The sequence below is a fragment of the Saimiri boliviensis genome, chromosome 20 (assembly GCF_048565385.1).
Source record: "Saimiri boliviensis isolate mSaiBol1 chromosome 20, mSaiBol1.pri, whole genome shotgun sequence".
Lineage (NCBI taxonomy): Eukaryota > Metazoa > Chordata > Mammalia > Primates > Cebidae > Saimiri > Saimiri boliviensis.
The window spans coordinates 31,264,426-31,282,498 of NC_133468.1; the positions used below are offsets into that span (position 1 = coordinate 31,264,426).

The window sequence follows — 18,073 nt, forward strand, 5'->3', positions numbered from 1 at the left end:
TGATGCCTATTATCCCCTTCTTTTTGATTCTGTGAAATAAGGTAGCTTTTAGAAGGAGGAGTTCAGTCTCTTGGAACTAAAAGAGATCTGAATATGCCTCTCAAATTGGGGAGAATATCAGGAAATTAGGTGTAATAGAGAGATATTTTTACTAGACTGTTGGGTTTTGACATCCAAGCCCCTATGACTTCATGGACCTAGTAATAACTTTCCCATCCTTTCCATATGTCCTTTTTTAGGACTCAGGGGACTATCCTCTGACAGCTCCAGGTCCATCCTGGAAGAAGTTCCAGGGCAGCTTCTGTGAGTTTATGAGGACTTTGGTCTGTCAGTGCCAGTACAGCCTTCTCTATGATGGTTTCCCTATGGACAATCTCATTTCCCTGCTCACTGGCCTCTCAGACTCACAAGTCCGCGCCTTCCGTCACACTAGCACCCTGGCTGGTGAGCACTGGTTTTTACTCGGTGGACATTCTCCTGGGGATTTATAGGACTTTCCTCTGTTCTCTGGTTCAGGGTCTCTTCTTTCCTAACTGCATCTTGACTCTTCACTTCAAGGCCATGCCTCTTTCTTCAATCCAGTTTCTCACTAGTGGTATTTTGAGAAGAGGTAGATCACAGCAACAATTGCCAGGCTTAATATTTTTGTCAGAGCTCACCACTGGGGATATGCTGAAGGTTAAAAGAAGACCACAAGAGTGGGCTAGGCATGGTGGCTTACACCTGTAATCCCAGCACTTTGGGATCCCTGCCAAGGCAGGCGGATCACCTGAGGTCAGCAGATTACCTGAGGCTGGGAGTTCGAGACCAGCCTGACCAACATGGAGAAATCCCGTCTCTGCTAAAAATGCAAAATTAGTGGGTGTGGTGGTGCATGCCTGTAATCCCAGCTACTCGGGAGGCTGAAGCAGGAGAATTGCTTGAACCTGGAAGGAGGAGGTTGTGGTGAGCCGAGATCACGCCATTGCACTCCAGCCTGGGCAACGAGCTAAACTCCATTAAAAAAAAAAAAAAAAGACCACAGGAATTAGAGGGAACAATCCACTCCAGGACAGGCAGTCTTAGAATTTTAGGGTCACTCTGCTCTGGCTTCTCATTTTTATTGCCATTCTTTCCTTACTATTTTTTTCTTGTACCCATCCTCTCTCTTCTGACCTAAGTAATGATTTATTTATCTCTTTTGTCTTACTCAAAGCCATGAAATTGATGACCTCCCTGGTAAGAGTTGCCCTCCAACTGAGTCTGCACCAGGATAACAATCAGCGTCAGTATGAGGCTGAACGAAACAAGGGACCAGGGCAGAGGGCACCTGAGCGGCTGGAGAGCCTGTTGGAGAAACGCAAAGAAGTGAGGCGTGTTCCCTGCTTTTTCCTTCCCTTTCTCCCAACTTCCACCCACTTTTGCCATGGACCCCCTTATCAAGCCATGGGCATTCTTTCAAGATCGTGAATAATGGACTCTGGCAATAGTTTCATAGACCCATCCTCTAAGGGACCATTGCAAGCTCATCTTCTTTCTGGGTTGTGGGCTCAATAAATCATGTCTAGTTTAGAGTTCTCTATAATTCTCCTTTTGCTCAGTTTTTCTTTGTCTGCACTTACTGTCAGAAGTGTTTAAGTGCCATACCTGCCTGTCATGCAGGGAATTAAGTTTTGACCTACTTGTCAAGTGTACATTGTGCAGATGACCACAGGAGTACCGAAAGCCAGCCATTGACAAGGGAAGCCAAGTTTTCAAGGAATGGAAAGAGCACAGGCCTTCCAGTGAACTCCTGGCTTTAAATTCTGTTCCATTTAGTCACTAGCTCAATAGCCTTATGTAATGTCTCTTCAGTTTTCTTAAGAAAAAAAAAAAAAAAAAAAAAGGGGCCGGGCACGGTGGCTCAAGCCTGTAATCCCAGCACTTTGGGAGGCCAAGGCGGGTGGATCACGAGGTCAAGAGATCGAGACCATGCTGGTCAACATGGTGAAACCCCGTCTCTACTAAAAAAAAATACAAAAAATTGGCTGGGCATGGTGGTGTGTGCCTGTAATCCCAGCTACTCAGGAGGCTGAGGCAGGAGAATTGTCTGAACCCAGGAGGTGGAGGTTGCGGTGAGCCGAGATCGTGCCATTGCACTCCAGCCTGGGTAACAAGAGCGAAACTCTGTCTCAAAAAAAGAAAAAAGAAAAAAGAAAGGAATAATCTCACCTTTTTGTGGAGAATAAATGAGATGATGAGTAAATTGCCTTGCTTGGCACATAGTAGATACTTGTTTTGTTTCCTTTTAAACTTAAAGATGACCACTGGAGGGCATAAGCCATAACAAAATCTTTTACACTGATAAAATTTTTAATCAGATGCGTCTGTCATAAGACTAACACTACTGATGTTTTCACCTCACTCTCTGTTAGTGTCTAAGACCCTTCCTATGAGGTTGGCAGGACTCACCATGTGTGACCATATTATTTGGCTGTTTTTCCAGCCCTCACAAAAGATCTCTTCCGTTCTAAATCATTAGAGAAGGAAATTTTATACTTCCCTCATTCTCTTGTTATTTTTCATTGTCAGGTTGATCTTGAAAGCTTATGTGTATTAACAGATCTATCCCAGATTTGAAATAATGTACACTAGTGTGCATCTTTCTTTTTCTTTTCTTTCTTTCTTTTTTTTTTTGAGATTGAGTTTGCTCTTGTTGCCCATCCTGGAGTGCAATGGCCACAATCTCACAATCTCAGCTCATTGCAACCTCTGCCTCCTGAGTTCAAGTGATACTTCTGCCTCAGCCTCTCGGATAGCTGGAAGTACAGGCATGTGCCATCATGCCCGGCTAATTCTGTATATTTAGTAGAGACTGGGTTTCTCCATGTTGGTCACGCTGGTCTCAAACTCCCAACCTCAGGTAATCTGCCTGCTTTGGCCTACCAAAGTGCTGGGATTACAGGCGTGAGCCACCTCTCACCCTGCCGAATCTTTTGTTTCTTTACCTTTTTTTTTTTTTTTTTTTTTTAACTTCTCTGGGCTCTTGCTTAATCAGTTATCATTATAATTCCCCCATTGTATCCTTAATTTCTTCCTCCCCAATATTTTCTTTTTCTTTCTTTCTTTTTATTTTTTGAGACGGAGTCTCACTCTGTCACCAGGCTGGAGTGCAGTGGCACAATCTTGGCTCACTGCAACCTCTACCTCCATGGCTTAAGTGATTCTCCTGCCTCAGCCTCCTGAGTAGCCGGAACTACAGGTGCTCACCACCACACTTGGCTAATTTTTTTGTATTTTTAGTAGAGACGGGGTTTCACTGTGTTAGCCAGGTTGGTCTCCTTCTCCTGACCTCATGATCCGCCTACCTCAAGCTCCCAGAGTGTAGGATTACAGGCATGAACCACTGTGCCCCACCAGGCTTTAGGATTTTTAAAATGGTAAATTTAAGTATTGGCTTCAGCTTAAAGTCACCAACTGCATTAGGCCCTAATAGGGAGTTAGACCATCCTTTGAAGCTTTGAAGCCAGGCATTGGGTTTTCCTCAATAGCTGTAAAAGTCCTACATGGCATTTTCCAATATGAGGCAGTTTTGTCCACGTTAAAAGTTTGTTGTTTAATGTATCCACTTTCATCAATGATCTTAACTAGATTTTGTTGATAACTTGTTGCTTCTCTAGCAATATTTGGTGCTTCATCTTGTACTTTTATGTTATGGAGATAGCTTCTTTTCTTAAACCTCATGAACTAACTTCTAGCTTCAAACTTTTCTTCTATGGCTTCCTTAACTTTGCTCAGCCTTCATAGAATGGAAGACAGCTGAGACACTGATCTGGATTGGGCTTTGGCCAAAGGGAATGTTGTCGTTGGTTTGATCTTCTATTCTGACAGCTAAAACTGTCTTTGTATCAGCAATAAGACTTTCACTTTCTTACCCTTTCTGTGTTCGCTGGAGTCGCATTTTTAATTTCCTTTTTTTTTTTTTTGAGACGGAGTTTCGCTCTTGTTACCCAGGCTGGAGTGCAATGGTGCAATCTCGGCTCACCGCAACCTCCGCCTCCTGGGTTCAGGCAATTCTCCTGCCTCAGCCTCCTGAGTAGCTGGGTAATTACAGGCACGTGCCACCATTGCCCAGCTAATTTTTTGTATTTTTAGTAGAGATGGGGTTTCACCATGTTGACCAGGATGGTCTCGATCTCTTGACCTCGTGATCCACCCGCCTTGGCCTCCCAAAGTGCTGGGATTACAGGCTTGAGCCACCGTGCCCAGTGCAGCATTTTTAATTTCTTTCAAGAATTTTTCTTTTGCATTTACAGCTTGTCTGTTTGACACAAGAGGCCTTGTTATTGGCCTGTCTTGGTTTTCAACATGCTTTCTCACTAAACTTAATTTTTTTTTTTTGAGACAGAGTCTCACTCTGTTGCCCAGGCTAGAGTGCAGTGGCATGATCTTCGTTCACGGAAACCTCTGCCTCCCAGGTTCAAGTGATTCTCCTGCCTCAGCCTCCTGAGTAGCTGGGATTATAGGCACCGTGCCCAGCTAATTTTCTATTTTTAGTAGAGGTGGGGTTTCAACATGTTGGTCAGGCTGGTCTCTAACTGACCTCAAGTGATTTGCCTGCCTTGGCAAGTGTGAGCCACTGGGCCCGGCTTCTAAGCTTAATCATTTCTGGCTTTTGATATCAAGTGAGAGACATGTAACTCTTCCTTTCATTTGAACACTTAAGAGAGTTGTTAATTAGCCTAATTACAATATTTTTGTGCCTCAAGGAATAGGGAGGCCTGAGGAGAGATAGACAGGGAAACTGTTGGTAGAGTAGTAAATACACAGACAACATTTGTTAAGTTTGCAATATTATGGCGACCCCAAAACAGTTACAGTAATAACATCAGGCTGGCTGTGGTGGCCCATGCCTGTGGTCCCAGCACTTTGGGAGGATTGCTTGAGCCCAGGACTTCAAGAACAGACTGGGCAAACATAGGGGAAAAAAAAAAATTTGTTTTAACTAGCCACATGTGGTGGCATGCACCTGTACTGCTAGCTACTTGGGAGGCTGAGGCAGGAAGATCACTTGAGTCCAGGAGGTGAAGGCTGCCATGAGCCATGGTCATACCACTTTACTTCAGCCTGGGTGACAGAGTGAGACCCTGTGTCATGAAAAAAAAAAGTAGCGTTAACTATTACTGATCACAGATCACCATAACAGATAACATAATGAAAAAGTTTGAAATATTGTGAGTATTACTAAAACGTGTCACAGGGACACAAGGTGAGGATATGCTGTTAGAAAAATGGCACTGATAGGTATGCTTAATGCCAGGTTGTCACACACCTTTAATTTGTTGAAAAAAAAAGAAAAACAAAACCACAGTGTCTGCAAGGCAATAAAGCAAAAGTACAGTAAAGCGTGATATGCCTGTATAATACCAGCTAGGGCTTCTGAATAGTCAGAATAACCACATGCAGAGGGGATATTACTTTTACTAAACAGAAATCTTTGAGGCATTAGTTGACTATACAGCTTCTTTCAGAATTAGAAGATTTAAAAGGGAGCATAGGATGCCAGGGGTTCACAGTATCCTGTAATAAACAGGAAGTAGGTAGAAGTTGTACTTTTTCTATATCTTCATGGCCTTATGCTTGTTAGGGTGCAAGAGAGATTAACCCATTCCTCCATGTTCTCCAGCTCCAGGAGCATCAAGAGGAGATTGAAGGGATGATGAATGCCCTTTTCAGGGGTGTCTTTGTTCATCGGTACAGGTGAGCTAATGGGCTTCTCTCATTGAAGCAGCTGGCCCTTGGTTATGGAATCTGAGGACATGAACAGGGTCCCCCACCCTCAAACCCTTAGTTATTTGGTTAGTCCCAGAATTAATGTGGCTGGAGCAAAAACTCTTTAACACTTGTTTCCAATTGGTGAGGTTTAGTTTATCCCCACCTACAAAGGATCTTGTTAGTGTTTCTGGGAGAAAGTAAGAGGAGGCGGCATTGCTGAATATTTTCCTGCTCCAACTTTGCCCCAGATCTGCCCCAGCTCCTCGTCTTTCTGGGGCTGTGGTCTGGAGGATAAAAGCAGAGAACTGAAAGGCGGGGCTTTTCTAAGGGATTTATGCAGCCTGGTAAGTCTTTTCTTGGCCCAGTGTTTTGTTTCACTGTGTGAAGGGCATGGAAGTTTTATGTTATTTAGAGACCTGATCAAGTTAAATTAAAAAGAGTATCTGTAGACTGGGCATGGTGGCTCATGCCCGTAATCCCAGCACTCTGGGAGGCCGAGGTGGGCAGATCACCTGAGGTTGGGAGTTCAAGACCAGCCTGACCAACATGGAGAAACCCCGTTTCTACTGAAAATACAAAATTAACCCAGTGTGGTGGTGCATGCCTGTAATTGCAGCTACTTGGGAGGCTGAGGCAGGAGAATCGCTTGAATTCAGGAGGCGGAGCTTGTGGTGAGCCAAGGTTGTACCATTGCACTCCAGCCTGGGCAACAAGAGCGAAACAAAGTGAAATGGTCAGAAAAAAAAAAAAAAAACAAAACCTCTAACCTGGGCAACAGGTGGAGTGGTTTTTTACCTTTTTTTTTTTTAAATCTTTTTTGAGACAGAATCTCACACTGTTGCCCAGGCTGGAGTACAATGGCACGACCTGGGCTCACTGCAACCTCCACCTCCCGGGTTCATCCAATTTTCCTGCCTCAGCCTCCTGAGTAGCTGGGATTACAGGTGCACACCACCACACCTGGCTAATTGTTTGTAATTTTAGTAGAGACAGGGTTTCACTGTGTTGACCAGACTGGTCTTGAACTGCTGACCTCCTAATCTGCCCGCTTTGGCCTCTCAAAGTGCTGGGATTACAGATGTGAGCCACAGCCCCCCGTCGTGTTTAACTATTTTATGGGTTGGTTACAGAAAGAAAATATTTACTAACTGGGTGTGGCACATTTTTGTAGTTACAGCTACTTGAGAGGCCAAAGTCGGAAGATGACTTGAACCCAGGAGTTCAAGGCCAGCTTGGGCAACATAGCAAGAGACCCCATCCCTTAAAAATAAAGAAAAGAAAATATTTACATGTATTTTACTATATATATATACACATATAGTATATATACACACATATATATACATGTATATACACACATATATACATATATACATATATATGTGTGTGTATGTATACATATATATATGTACACAAAATATTTACATCGGGAGGAAGAAGTGAAAGGCATGGCCAGGCACAATGGCTCACGCCTGTAATCCCAACACTTTGGGAGGCCAAGGTGGGCAGATCACAAGGTCAGGAGATTGAAACCATTCTGGCCAACATGGTGAAACCCCATCTCTACTAAATACAAAAAAATTAGCTGGGCGTGGTGGCGTGTGCCTGTAATCCCAGCTACTCGGGACGCTGAGGCAGGAGAATTGCTTGAACGTGAGAATTGGAGGTTGCAGTGAGCCAAGATCACACCACTGCACTCCAGCCTGGTGATGGAGCGAGATTCTGTTTAAAAAAAAAAAAGGCAGGGGGTACATGGCATTTCAAGAAAATAAATTCTTCCATGAGAGGGAGTTATCTGGTAGGATGGAAAGTGAGTTTGGAGAGAGGGTGGCTATAAGAGTCAATTTATCTGTCTGTGTTTAGAGATGTCCTTCCTGAGATCCGTGCTATCTGCATCGAGGAAATTGGGTGTTGGATGCAAAGCTACAGTACTTCTTTCCTCACTGACAGCTATTTAAAATATATTGGTTGGACTCTGCATGATAAGGTGGGATTTGATCCAGTCTCCTTTTTCGTTTCCCTCATCTTTTTCCTGTCCTAGGACCCTTCACCTTTTTCTGGTCCTGCCACAGATAATTTACATAGTGAGCAATGATTAACCCATCAAGGCACTGAACCTTGAAACTCCCCTAGCACTGGGGAGGGTAGGATAAGGTAGAGAGAGACATATCCAGGAGATGAAATGCCTCAAAACATGAGGTACAGGGAGAGAGACTTTACTATGGAAGAGAGTTACTGATGGATGGTAGTGCAGGTGCTAAGGGGGCAGCCAAAGGGTCCTTCTCATTATGAGTCCTGCTGTGATCCTTTTGTTTTTTAAGTAAGAAGACAGCTGTTAATTGTTTCTGACATCTCAGAGTCCTCAGTATAGGGGACACCCAAGCTAGAAAGAGGGATCAGAGAGGGGAGTCTGGAGGCTTAGTAGGAACAAGTAGAGGGTGGTCAGTCCTGTTTCCATTTTCCTGGTTTTCCCTCCTCACCAGCACCGGGAAGTCCGTCTGAAGTGTCTGAAGGCCCTGAAAGGGCTGTATGGCAACCGGGACCTGACCACACGCTTGGAGCTCTTCACCAGCCGCTTCAAGGTGAAATGGGTGGTGCTCCTTGACTTGGTTCTTTGTTGTGTTCCTGTTTCCCCACCTTGTAGCTTTTCATCCCGCAGGCTCTAAGATGTCTTTGCTATCCCAGCATCTGCCTCTACATAGGCCCTCTCTTTAAGAATCTCTGATTCTAAGAGAACAGAATGTTTGGAATGGGTGTAATGAGATACTGAGTGACTTCCTTTCTGCAGGACCGGATGGTTTCTATGGTCATGGACAGAGAGTACGATGTGGCAGTGGAGGCCGTCAGCTTACTGATACTTATACTTAAGTGAGTCTTGGGAAGAGGGGAGGCAAATGTCTCAGACCTTTGCCCTTCTAGGGTCCTTTTCTTCCACCTGTCACAGCTGACTCTTCTGTCTATGTAGGTTGAACGACTGAGGCCATTCCTGAGTTGCAGGATCTCAAGGGGGGAATCTTTCTGTCTTCTCTAACTCCCCATACTCCTCTGTCTTCCACTCTCCATTTAGAATTTTTTTGTGAGTTATGTCCTTGTTGCTTTTGCCTTTTTGTTTCTAGCTTTGGTTGTGCCAGAAGACAGTGTCCCTATTCACACACTCTTTCTGCTTTTCTGTGGGCAGGAACATGGAAGGGGTGCTGACAGATACGGACTGCGAGAGCATCTACCCCATTGTGTATGCCTCTAATCGAGCCCTGGCCTCTGCTGCGGGTGAATTTCTGTACTGGAAGTGAGTGGGGCTCCTTTTATGTTTCTTTAACACCACCCTCTCAGTTTCTCTCCCCGTCTGCTGCTGCTCTGTGTAAGGCCTCCCCATCTCTCCTTTTCTCTCTCAGCTCCTTGGGGCTTTCCTTAGCTCTGCACCTCCTATTCCTTTATCATCTCCTTGGGCCATCTCTTCCCTCTGTGGTCATTACATTCCTTGTTTCCTCCCATGCTGAGCCCTTTCCTTGTGTCCATTCCACCAGGCTCTTCTACCCTGAGTGCGGAATAAGAACAATAGGTGGAAGAGAGCGACGCCAGAGCCCAGGCGCCCAGAGGACTTTTTTCCAGCTTCTGCTGTCCTTCTTTGTGGAGAGTGAGGTGACATATGCAGAGATGAAGTCTGGCTGTTGTGCATAGGACCTATAAGTGGGCTGGGCTTGGTGGCTCAGGCCTGTAAGCCCAGCACTTTGGGAGGCTGAGGTGGGAGGATCCTTTGAGCCCAGGAGTTTGAGACCAGTCTGGGAACATAGTGGGACTCTGTCTCTACAAAAAAAAAAAGGCCGGGCGCGGTGGCTCACAACTGTAATCTCAGCACTTTGGGTGGCCAAGGCGGGCAAATCACAAGGTCAGGAGTTCAAGACCAGCCTGACCAACATGATGAAACCATCTCTACTAAAAATACAAAAATAAGCCGGGCATGGTGTTGCGCACCTCTAATTACAGCTACTCAGGAGGCTTGTACCCGGGAGGTGGAGGTTGCAGAGAGCCTAGATGTACTACTGCACTCCAACCTGGATGACAGAGAGACTCTCTCGGAAAAGAAAAAAAAAAGTGGAGAAGGATGGAGGTGGACACTATGGGAAGGAAAGCAATATTTAATCAGTAACCACTTTCTAGGTATTTTAACATGTCATCACTATCTCCCCATGCACCTCCTTCCACAGCTCCATGACCATGCTGCTTACTTAGTAGACAGCCTGTGGGACTGTGCAGGTGCTCAGCTGAAGGACTGGGAGAGTCTGACAAGCCTGCTGCTGGAGAAGGACCAAAGTGGGTGCCACATGGAGCCAGGGACAGGAACCTTTCACCTCCTAGGGTGAAACCGGGAGAGATTGCCGGCCTGACTTGTACAAGGCAGCAACGGTGGCATAGGGTTGGGGGAACTTGGAGTTGGAAGGTGGCTAATCTTTGATTCTATGTTTTTTATCCTCCTGCCACTCCAGACCTGGGTGATGTGCAAGAGAGCACACTGATAGAAATCCTTGTGTCCAGTGCCCGGCAAGCTTCAGAGGGGCATCCGCCTGTGGGGCGGGTCACTGGGAGGAAGGTATGGCGTGAGGGTGGATTTGGTAGGTCAGCAGTACTCAATCGTGATAGGCATTGTACATCCTTATTCTCCAGGCTGGGGTTAGGGTGCTCCTTCTACCTTTTTTTTTTTTTTTTTTTTTTTGAGATGGAATCTTGCTCTGTAGCCTAGGCTGGAGTGCAGTAGTGCGATCTTGGCTCACTGCAACCTCTGCCTCCAGGGTCCCAGTTCAAGCAATTCTTATACCTCAGCCTCCCAAGTAGCTGGGATTACAGGCACGAGCTGCCATGCCCAGCTAATTTTTGTGTTTTTTAGTAGAGATGGGGTTTTACCATGTTGGCCAGTCTGGTCCTGACCTCCTGACTTCGTGATCTACCCACCTCGGTGTCCCAAAATGCTTGGATTACAGGCATGCGCCACTGTGCCCAGCCTCCTTCTACCCTTTAAAGAATTTTTCGTTTGCAGAAAAATCTGATGGGAGCTGCCAAGTTCTCTTTTCCTTCCAGGCAGATAAGATCATGGGGAGGAGGACTGCACATACCCCCAGACCAGTGTTTCTCCACACCTCCTCCACCCCCAAGTGACTCTCATTCCAGGGCTTAACCTCTAAGGAACGCAAGACCCAAGCTGATGACAGAGTAAAGCTGACTGAGCACCTCATCCCCCTGCTGCCCCAGCTCCTGGCTAAGGTACCGCTGCCTTTCCACTGAACATCACCCCATGAGCAGGGAAAGGAAGCAGCCTCTATGAGGAGGGGTGGCAGTAGGAATTACCAATGTGTCAGCTCATAAGGAGGCCTCCTGTCAATCATCACAGTTCTCAGCTGATGCAGAGAAAGTCACTCCCCTGCTCCAGCTTCTCAGCTGCTTTGACCTCCGCATCTACTGCACTGGGCGCCTGGAGAAGGTAGGGAGATAGATTTCTTATAACTTGCTGCTCACCTGCTGGGGCCAAAGGGTTCTGTTGCCAGTATCTTTTTTTCCCCAAGAACTTGGGTTCCAGAAAAATTGGCAAGCCTTTTCTTTCTTAGGCATCTTATCCTTGAAGTTTAATGCTTTTAACCCCATTTCACTTCCCTCCAGAAGAGTTTTCCTCCTCCCACCCCCACAGCACACCATCTTCTGCCTTTTCTTCTCAGCACCTGGAGCTGCTCCTGAAGCAACTCCAGGAGGTGGTGGTGAAGCACACAGAGCCAGCAGTGCTTGAGGCTGGGGCACATGCCCTCTACTTGCTCTGTAATCCCGAATTCACTTTCTTCAGCCGGGCGGACTTTGCCCGCAGCCAACTAGTAGATCTACTAACTGACCGCTTCCAGCAGGAGCTTGAAGAGCTGCCGCAGGTAGGAGCTGGGGCTAGACAATGGGACACCCCAAACAAGGGTGGGAGGGGCTGCAAGATAGGGGACGTGGACAGATGAGTTCTGGGAGAAATGCTATTGTGGATCTTCTTTCTTCCTCAGTCATCCTTCCTAGATGAGGATGAGGTATATAACCTGGCAACCACTCTGAAACGCCTTTCTGCCTTCTACAAGTGAGTGGCTTTCCTTGTCTTCCCCATCCCATTTTTACTGGTGTCTGTGGAGTTGGTTCACTCTGTTCTTTTTCCAGTATAACGTTCCCCTCTCTCCCACAAAGCGCTCATGACCTGACTCGCTGGGAGCTCTATGAGCCATGTTGCCAACTGCTGCAGAAGGCTGTGGACACAGGAGAGGTTCCTCACCAGGTGAATGAAGAACCTGCAGAAGGCTGGAGATGGGTTGGGGGCTGGGGAACTAGTTTTTAAGGACCTATGTCCCAGGTGGCCACCAGGTGGGTCAAGACCCAGGGTGTGGAGTGGACAAAGTGAGGAAGATCAGGTGGGGGTCATCCCTTACATTCCTCTCTTAGAGGGTAGACTCTACTTCCATTGTCTAAACACAACTATCTTCTTGGATTTCCTGGAAGCCGAAGATAACATTGAGGGATTCTAGGAGACATAGAGTAAATTAGGGAGTAGAGACATTTCTACCTCATATAGAAGCCTCTGAAGATTGTCCAGAATATCATTCATTTTCCACCAGAAGGAATTGGGTCTCCCCTTACTCATTTTCTCTCCTCTTCACTGCTGTGTCTGCCTATCTGTCTCTCCCCCTCCTGACCCAAACCTCATTTTTCAAACACTTTGTTGTTACAGGTTATCCTGCCAGCCTTGACTCTTGTCTATTTTTCCATTCTGTGGACACTAACCCACATTTCTAAATCAGATGCTTCCCAGGTGAGTGTGGGTCTTAGAAGGGGAAATGGGAACAGAGGAGCCTATGTCTTCATTCTTCCCCCTCAAGTCACTGTGCCCACAGAAGCAGCTGTCGAGTTTGAGGGAAAGAATGGTGGCCTTCTGTGAACTCTGCCAGAGTTGCCTCTCAGATGTGGATACTGAGATCCGGGAGCAGGTGAGCATTGACTCAAGTGGGAGCAAGAAGGCGAGTGCTTCTGTCCCCATTCCAAGGAGAAATTGACAGTGTCTTTTCTACCTTGGGAAACATTCTGTCTTTTAAGCATCCTTTCTTTTATCCCTACAGGCTTTTGTCTTATTAAGTGATCTGCTTCTCATCTTTAGCCCTCAGATGATTGTCGGGGGCCGTGATTTCCTTAGGCCACTTGTCTTTTTTCCTGAAGCTACCCTCCAGTCTGAGCTAGCCAGCTTCCTCATGGACCATGTCTTCATTCAGCCAGGAGACTTGGGCAGTGGTGCAGTGACTCTATACCTGGGGCTCAGTAAGGGCTGGGGCTTGGGTGTGGTTCTGGAATACAGGGCAGGAGACCTAAGTCTGTGATTTTCTTCTGCCTTCCATGTGAACCAGGTAATTCCCAGGAGGATCATTTACAGATAGAGCGCCTACACCAGCGGCGCCGCCTCTTGGCCGGGTTCTGTAAGCTGTTGCTTTATGGAGTACTGGAGATGGACGCAGCCTCAGATGTTTTCAAACACTACAACAAGGTACAGCAAGGCCCTACAGAAATAGAAGAGAGCAAGTGGAGCACAGTCATGACTTCAAACACGATAGCACTACAGGTGGGGGGTATCTGTTGGTATCAGGCTTAAAAGAGAAGTAGGAGGGAAAGGCACTGGGAGTTCAGAATAAAGGGACAAAGAAAAAAGACTTAATCGTAAATAATTATGGAGAAAAAGCTGTGAAGAAATTCACTGGAGGGGAAATAGCTTATTCTTCCTGTCCAGAAATACTTACTTTTCTGACCCCAGTCTATGGAATGATAACATAAGAAGGAAAAAAGAATAAAAGAGGCATCAGTTCCCACAAGATACCTAGATGTGTGCTCCAGTTTTCCCAACCCATCAGTATTGATTTATGCTTATCGAGCACCTGCTATGTGCCAAACACCATTCCAGGAGCTAAGGCCACAGCAATGAACAAAACACAAGCTCCTATTTGGTGGAGCTTCCATTGTAGTTGGGGAGAGACAAATAGTGAAGGTCAGTGCTGTGTGACAGGGCACTGTCAGGCTTACCTCTCCAAGGCTTGGGCTTGGGGAAGTGTTTGTTTCATTATTACTATTATTTTTGAGATGGAAGCTAGCTCTGTCGTCAGACTCGAGTGCAGTGGCACAATCTCGGCTGCCTGCAACCTCTGCCTCCTAGGTTCAAGTGGTTCTCCTGCCTCAACCTTTCAAGTAGCTAGGACTACAGGCATACACTGCCATGCTCAGCTAGTTTTTATATTTTTAGTAGAGATGGAGTTTCACCATGTTGGCCAGGATAGTCTCCATTTCCTGACCTTGTGATCCATCCACCTTGGGATCTGAAAGTGCTGGGCTTACAGGCGAGAGTCACCGTGCCCAACCTGTTTCATTATTTACCAAAACTCTAATTTCTTTTGGGCTTTGCACCTGTTTATTAGAGATGAAGTCTAGTCTGAATTATTTTATGCTTCGGTTTATGTTTGCTACCTAAGGCACTTTGGGAGAGAGTCATGATTAGGGATATGAAAGAAGTAGCAAAATGGTCTTTTCCACCAGTCAGACATTACCTTCCTCACTCTTTCCTCAGTTCTACAATGACTATGGTGACATTATCAAGGAAACATTAACTAGAGCAAGACAGATTGACCGAAGTCATTGTTCCAGAATCCTGCTGCTGAGCCTCAAGCAGGTATGCCCTTCTGCCTTGAGGACATGCCCTCCCTGTTGTCCACAAGTCTCTGTCTACACTTAGCCATTCCGAATGTAAGATCCTGCGGAGCAATAACTTTTCTTTTGACTCAACTTTACATGATAGGTTCCTTCATTCCTAGTAGACCCTTGGAACGTATTTTTTTTAACTGACTGGGCAACCCCATCAAAAGTAACTATCAGGACACTGGAAAACCAACAAGGAAGTGATAGGGAATTCCTATTTTTCAGACTGTTCTTTCTCAGCCTCCTTCAGTTACTATAGACGTTTTTATTTAATGTTTCAGAGTAGGGGTGATGCACTTTGTCTGCTGCAGGGGTCAGTGATTGGGAATTCCCTAGAAGGAAAGAAAGTAAAAGTAGTAGGTGGTGTCCCAAGGCCTTTGGAATTTCTGAGTAGAGAAGGGAATGCTGGACTTCTCTGTTTCTGCCATGTTTCTCCCTTTTCCACATGCACCATGTCTCCTGGACACAGCTGTACACAGAACTGCTGCAGGAGCATGGGCCACAGGGACTGAATGAGCTTCCTGCCTTCATTGAGATGAGGGACCTGGCCCGGAGATTTGCCTTGAGCTTTGGACCCCAGCAGCTGCAGAACCGTGATCTTGTGGTCATACTACACAAGTAGGAAGTATTGAGTGGAGGCTATGTCCAGGGAGGGTTAGGAGGGAGGTCTTGGAGGAAGGGTGTGTGTGTCAAGGCATGGCAGTCATGTTAGTGGTGGATATGCCTTTGGAGAGAAGCTGGGGACAGGGTGAGGGTGCATTTGGATGGGGTATCTTGGCCCTGGGAGGGAAGTGGGAAGAGACTTTCTTCCTGAAGGAATTCTGCCCACCCAAGGGAAGGCATCAAGTTCTCCTTGTCTGAGCTTCCTCCAGCTGGCTCCTCTGATCAGCCCCCAAATCTGGCCTTCCTGGAGCTCCTTTCAGAGTTTTCCCCCCGACTTTTCCATCAGGACAAACAGCTGCTGTAAGTTGGTGGGTCAATAGAGATGTGGATTAGGGAAGGGTTTGCTGAGGCCCAGTGGCCCCTTCAGTATTTTCATTCCACCTCTTTCTTAGACTGTCCTACTTAGAAAAGTGCCTGAAGCACATCTCCCAGGCACCTGGCCATCCCTGGGGCCCAGTCACTGCCTACTGCCACTCCCTCAGCCCTGTGGAGAACACAGCAGAGACCAGCCCTCAGGTCCTCCCTCGCTCCAAGAAGAGGCGCGTTGAAGGTAGGGTGCTGTGTGTGGGTATGGGAGTGCCCAGCATGGTTAAGTGCAGATGGTCTTCAGCTGCCTTCAGACTTACTTTGTCAAATATTTCATTGAGCATCTGCTCTCTGCAGTGAGCCAAGATTGCACCACTGCTCTCCAGCCTGGGTGTCAGAGCAAGACTCTATCTCAAAAAAAAAAAAAAAAAAATCGAATAGAAACTGATGATAAAACCAAATATTGAACTAAGAAATCTGTGTATTCAGAGTACCCCTCCTCAACATCTTATATTCCATTGTTTTCCAAATTTTAGACACTTTCACACAACCTTCATTATTTTTTACCTTCAGATCACCTGTTATCTTAAAGTTGCCTAAGGTTTTTTCTTTAATTTGCTTTTTTTTGGAGACGGAGTTTCGCTCTTGTTACCCAGGCTGGAGTGCAATGGCGCAATCTCGGCTCACCGCAACCTCCGCCCCCTGGGTTCAGGCAATTCTCCTGCCTCAGCCTCCTGAGTAGCTGGGATTACAGGCACGCGCCACCACGCCCAGCTAATGTTTTGTATTTTTAGTAGAGACGGGGTTTCACCATGTTGACCAGGATGGTCTTGATCTCTTGACCTTGTGATCCACTCCCAAAGTGCTGGGATTACAGGCTTGAGCCACCACGCCCGGCCTTTAATTTGCTTTTTTAAAAAAGTCTCAAGTAACATTGTAGCAATCATTTCATATGTGAGTATGTGTTTTCTAGTGTACCTCTTTAAGTGGGACTTTATGTGACAGCTTTATTGAGATATAACTTACATATAATAAAAATCACCCTTTTAAAGTGTACATTTCAGTTGTTTCCAGCATATTCACTGAATTATACAGCCATCACCACTATCTAATTTTAGAACATTTTCATCATTCCAAAAGAAACCACATACCCATTAGCAGTCTCTCCCCATCTTCCCAGCCTTAGGTAGTATCACTAATATAATTCCTATCTCTTGATTTGCCTATTCTGGACCTTTCATATAATAATATGTGGCCTTTTACGTCCAGCTGCTTTCACTTAGCACAGTATTTTCAAAGTTCGTCTATACTTTGGAATATATCAGTATCTCATACCTTTTTATGGCCCAAAAAATATGCCATTTCATGGATATGCCATATTCTATTTATCCACTTGTCAGTTGATTGACATTTGGGCTGTTTATGCATAATGCTGCTAAATATACATGTACAAATTTTTGGGTGGATACATCTTCTCAGTTCTCTTGAGATGTACCTGGGGGTGGAATTGCTGGGTCATATGGCAACTCTATATTTAAGTTTTTGAGGAACTACCCACATTGTTTTCCAAAGTGCCTTCACTATTTTACTATCCCACCAGCAATGGATGGGGGCGCTGGTTTCTCCACATTGTCACGAGTACTTATTATTGTCTTTTTAATTTTATCCATCTCCTAGTAACTGTGAGGTGGTATTTCATTGTGGTTTAAATTTGCATTTCCCTAATGACTAATGATATTGAGCATCTTTTCATGTGCTTATCAATAATTTGTTTATCTTCTTTGGAGAAAAGTCTGTTCTTTACTATTTTAAAATAGGGTTGTCTTTTTATTGTTGAGTCGTAAGTATTCTTTGTATATTCTAGACACGAGATTCCTTATGATATGCAAACATTTTCTCCCATTTTTTGGGTTGTCTTTTTATGTTATTGATGGTGTCCTTTGAAACACAAAAGTTCTTGAATTTGGTGAAATCTAACTTACTTTATTTTTTTGTTGCATGTGCTTTTGGTGCCATATCTTGAGAAATTGTTGCCTAATTCAAGGTCACAAAGATTTATTCCTATGTTTTCTTCTAAGAGTTACAGTTTTAGCTCTTAACATTTAGATTTGTGATCCAGTTTGAGTTAATTTTTGTGTATGGTGTGAGATGGGTGTGATTTTAATGTTTCCTGTGTACTACCTAAAATTATATCTTATACTATCAGGAAACTCTGCTTTAATCAATTAACTAATACATATTTGTTAAGGACCTACTGCAAGATACTATGTTCAGTGTTTTAGGGGCCATGGAGAATCCTCCAGCAGCTTATTATCTAATAGGAAAGGGGGAAATTTTAATTGTGGAAAACCTGAATTATGAACAATTGCCAAGAAATAACTGCCTGAGGGATTGTACAAATGAATGCTGCAGAATTTAGAGAAGGATGAAGGCTTCACCAAGAAGATAGAATTGCTGGAGCTTAAAAAATAAGTAAGATTCGTATAAGCTGAACAGAGGAAGGAAGAGAGCATCATGGGCTGGCAGAATAGCACAAGCAAAGCATAGAAGGCTGTGTACTGGGCAAAGCATGGAGGTACATAGATTACTCTGCCTAAAGCATAGGGTTTGTGAAGGCGAGATAAAACTGAAG

The 18,073-nt window shown here is 45.3% G+C and overlaps 1 protein-coding gene across 2 annotated transcripts in view; it reads left to right on the forward strand.

Moving 5' to 3' along the window:
- STAG3 (STAG3 cohesin complex component) overlaps positions 1-18,073 on the forward strand; it is a 43,633-nt gene that overhangs the window by 14,930 nt on the left and 10,630 nt on the right. For both annotated transcript variants that reach the window (XM_074390527.1, XM_074390528.1), the window contains exons 7-29: positions 240-444; positions 1,196-1,347; positions 5,645-5,718; positions 7,597-7,720; positions 8,217-8,315; positions 8,522-8,601; positions 8,912-9,019; positions 9,258-9,372; positions 9,939-10,044; positions 10,218-10,321; positions 10,897-10,989; positions 11,117-11,206; positions 11,439-11,639; positions 11,760-11,830; positions 11,935-12,022; positions 12,473-12,553; positions 12,636-12,728; positions 12,858-13,026; positions 13,140-13,276; positions 14,345-14,446; positions 14,942-15,090; positions 15,307-15,435; positions 15,528-15,685. In XM_074390527.1, coding sequence (XP_074246628.1) covers positions 240-444; positions 1,196-1,347; positions 5,645-5,718; positions 7,597-7,720; positions 8,217-8,315; positions 8,522-8,601; positions 8,912-9,019; positions 9,258-9,372; positions 9,939-10,044; positions 10,218-10,321; positions 10,897-10,989; positions 11,117-11,206; positions 11,439-11,639; positions 11,760-11,830; positions 11,935-12,022; positions 12,473-12,553; positions 12,636-12,728; positions 12,858-13,026; positions 13,140-13,276; positions 14,345-14,446; positions 14,942-15,090; positions 15,307-15,435; positions 15,528-15,685 — 2,728 coding nt within the window. The remainder of the gene's footprint in view (positions 1-239; positions 445-1,195; positions 1,348-5,644; positions 5,719-7,596; positions 7,721-8,216; positions 8,316-8,521; positions 8,602-8,911; positions 9,020-9,257; positions 9,373-9,938; positions 10,045-10,217; positions 10,322-10,896; positions 10,990-11,116; positions 11,207-11,438; positions 11,640-11,759; positions 11,831-11,934; positions 12,023-12,472; positions 12,554-12,635; positions 12,729-12,857; positions 13,027-13,139; positions 13,277-14,344; positions 14,447-14,941; positions 15,091-15,306; positions 15,436-15,527; positions 15,686-18,073) is intronic.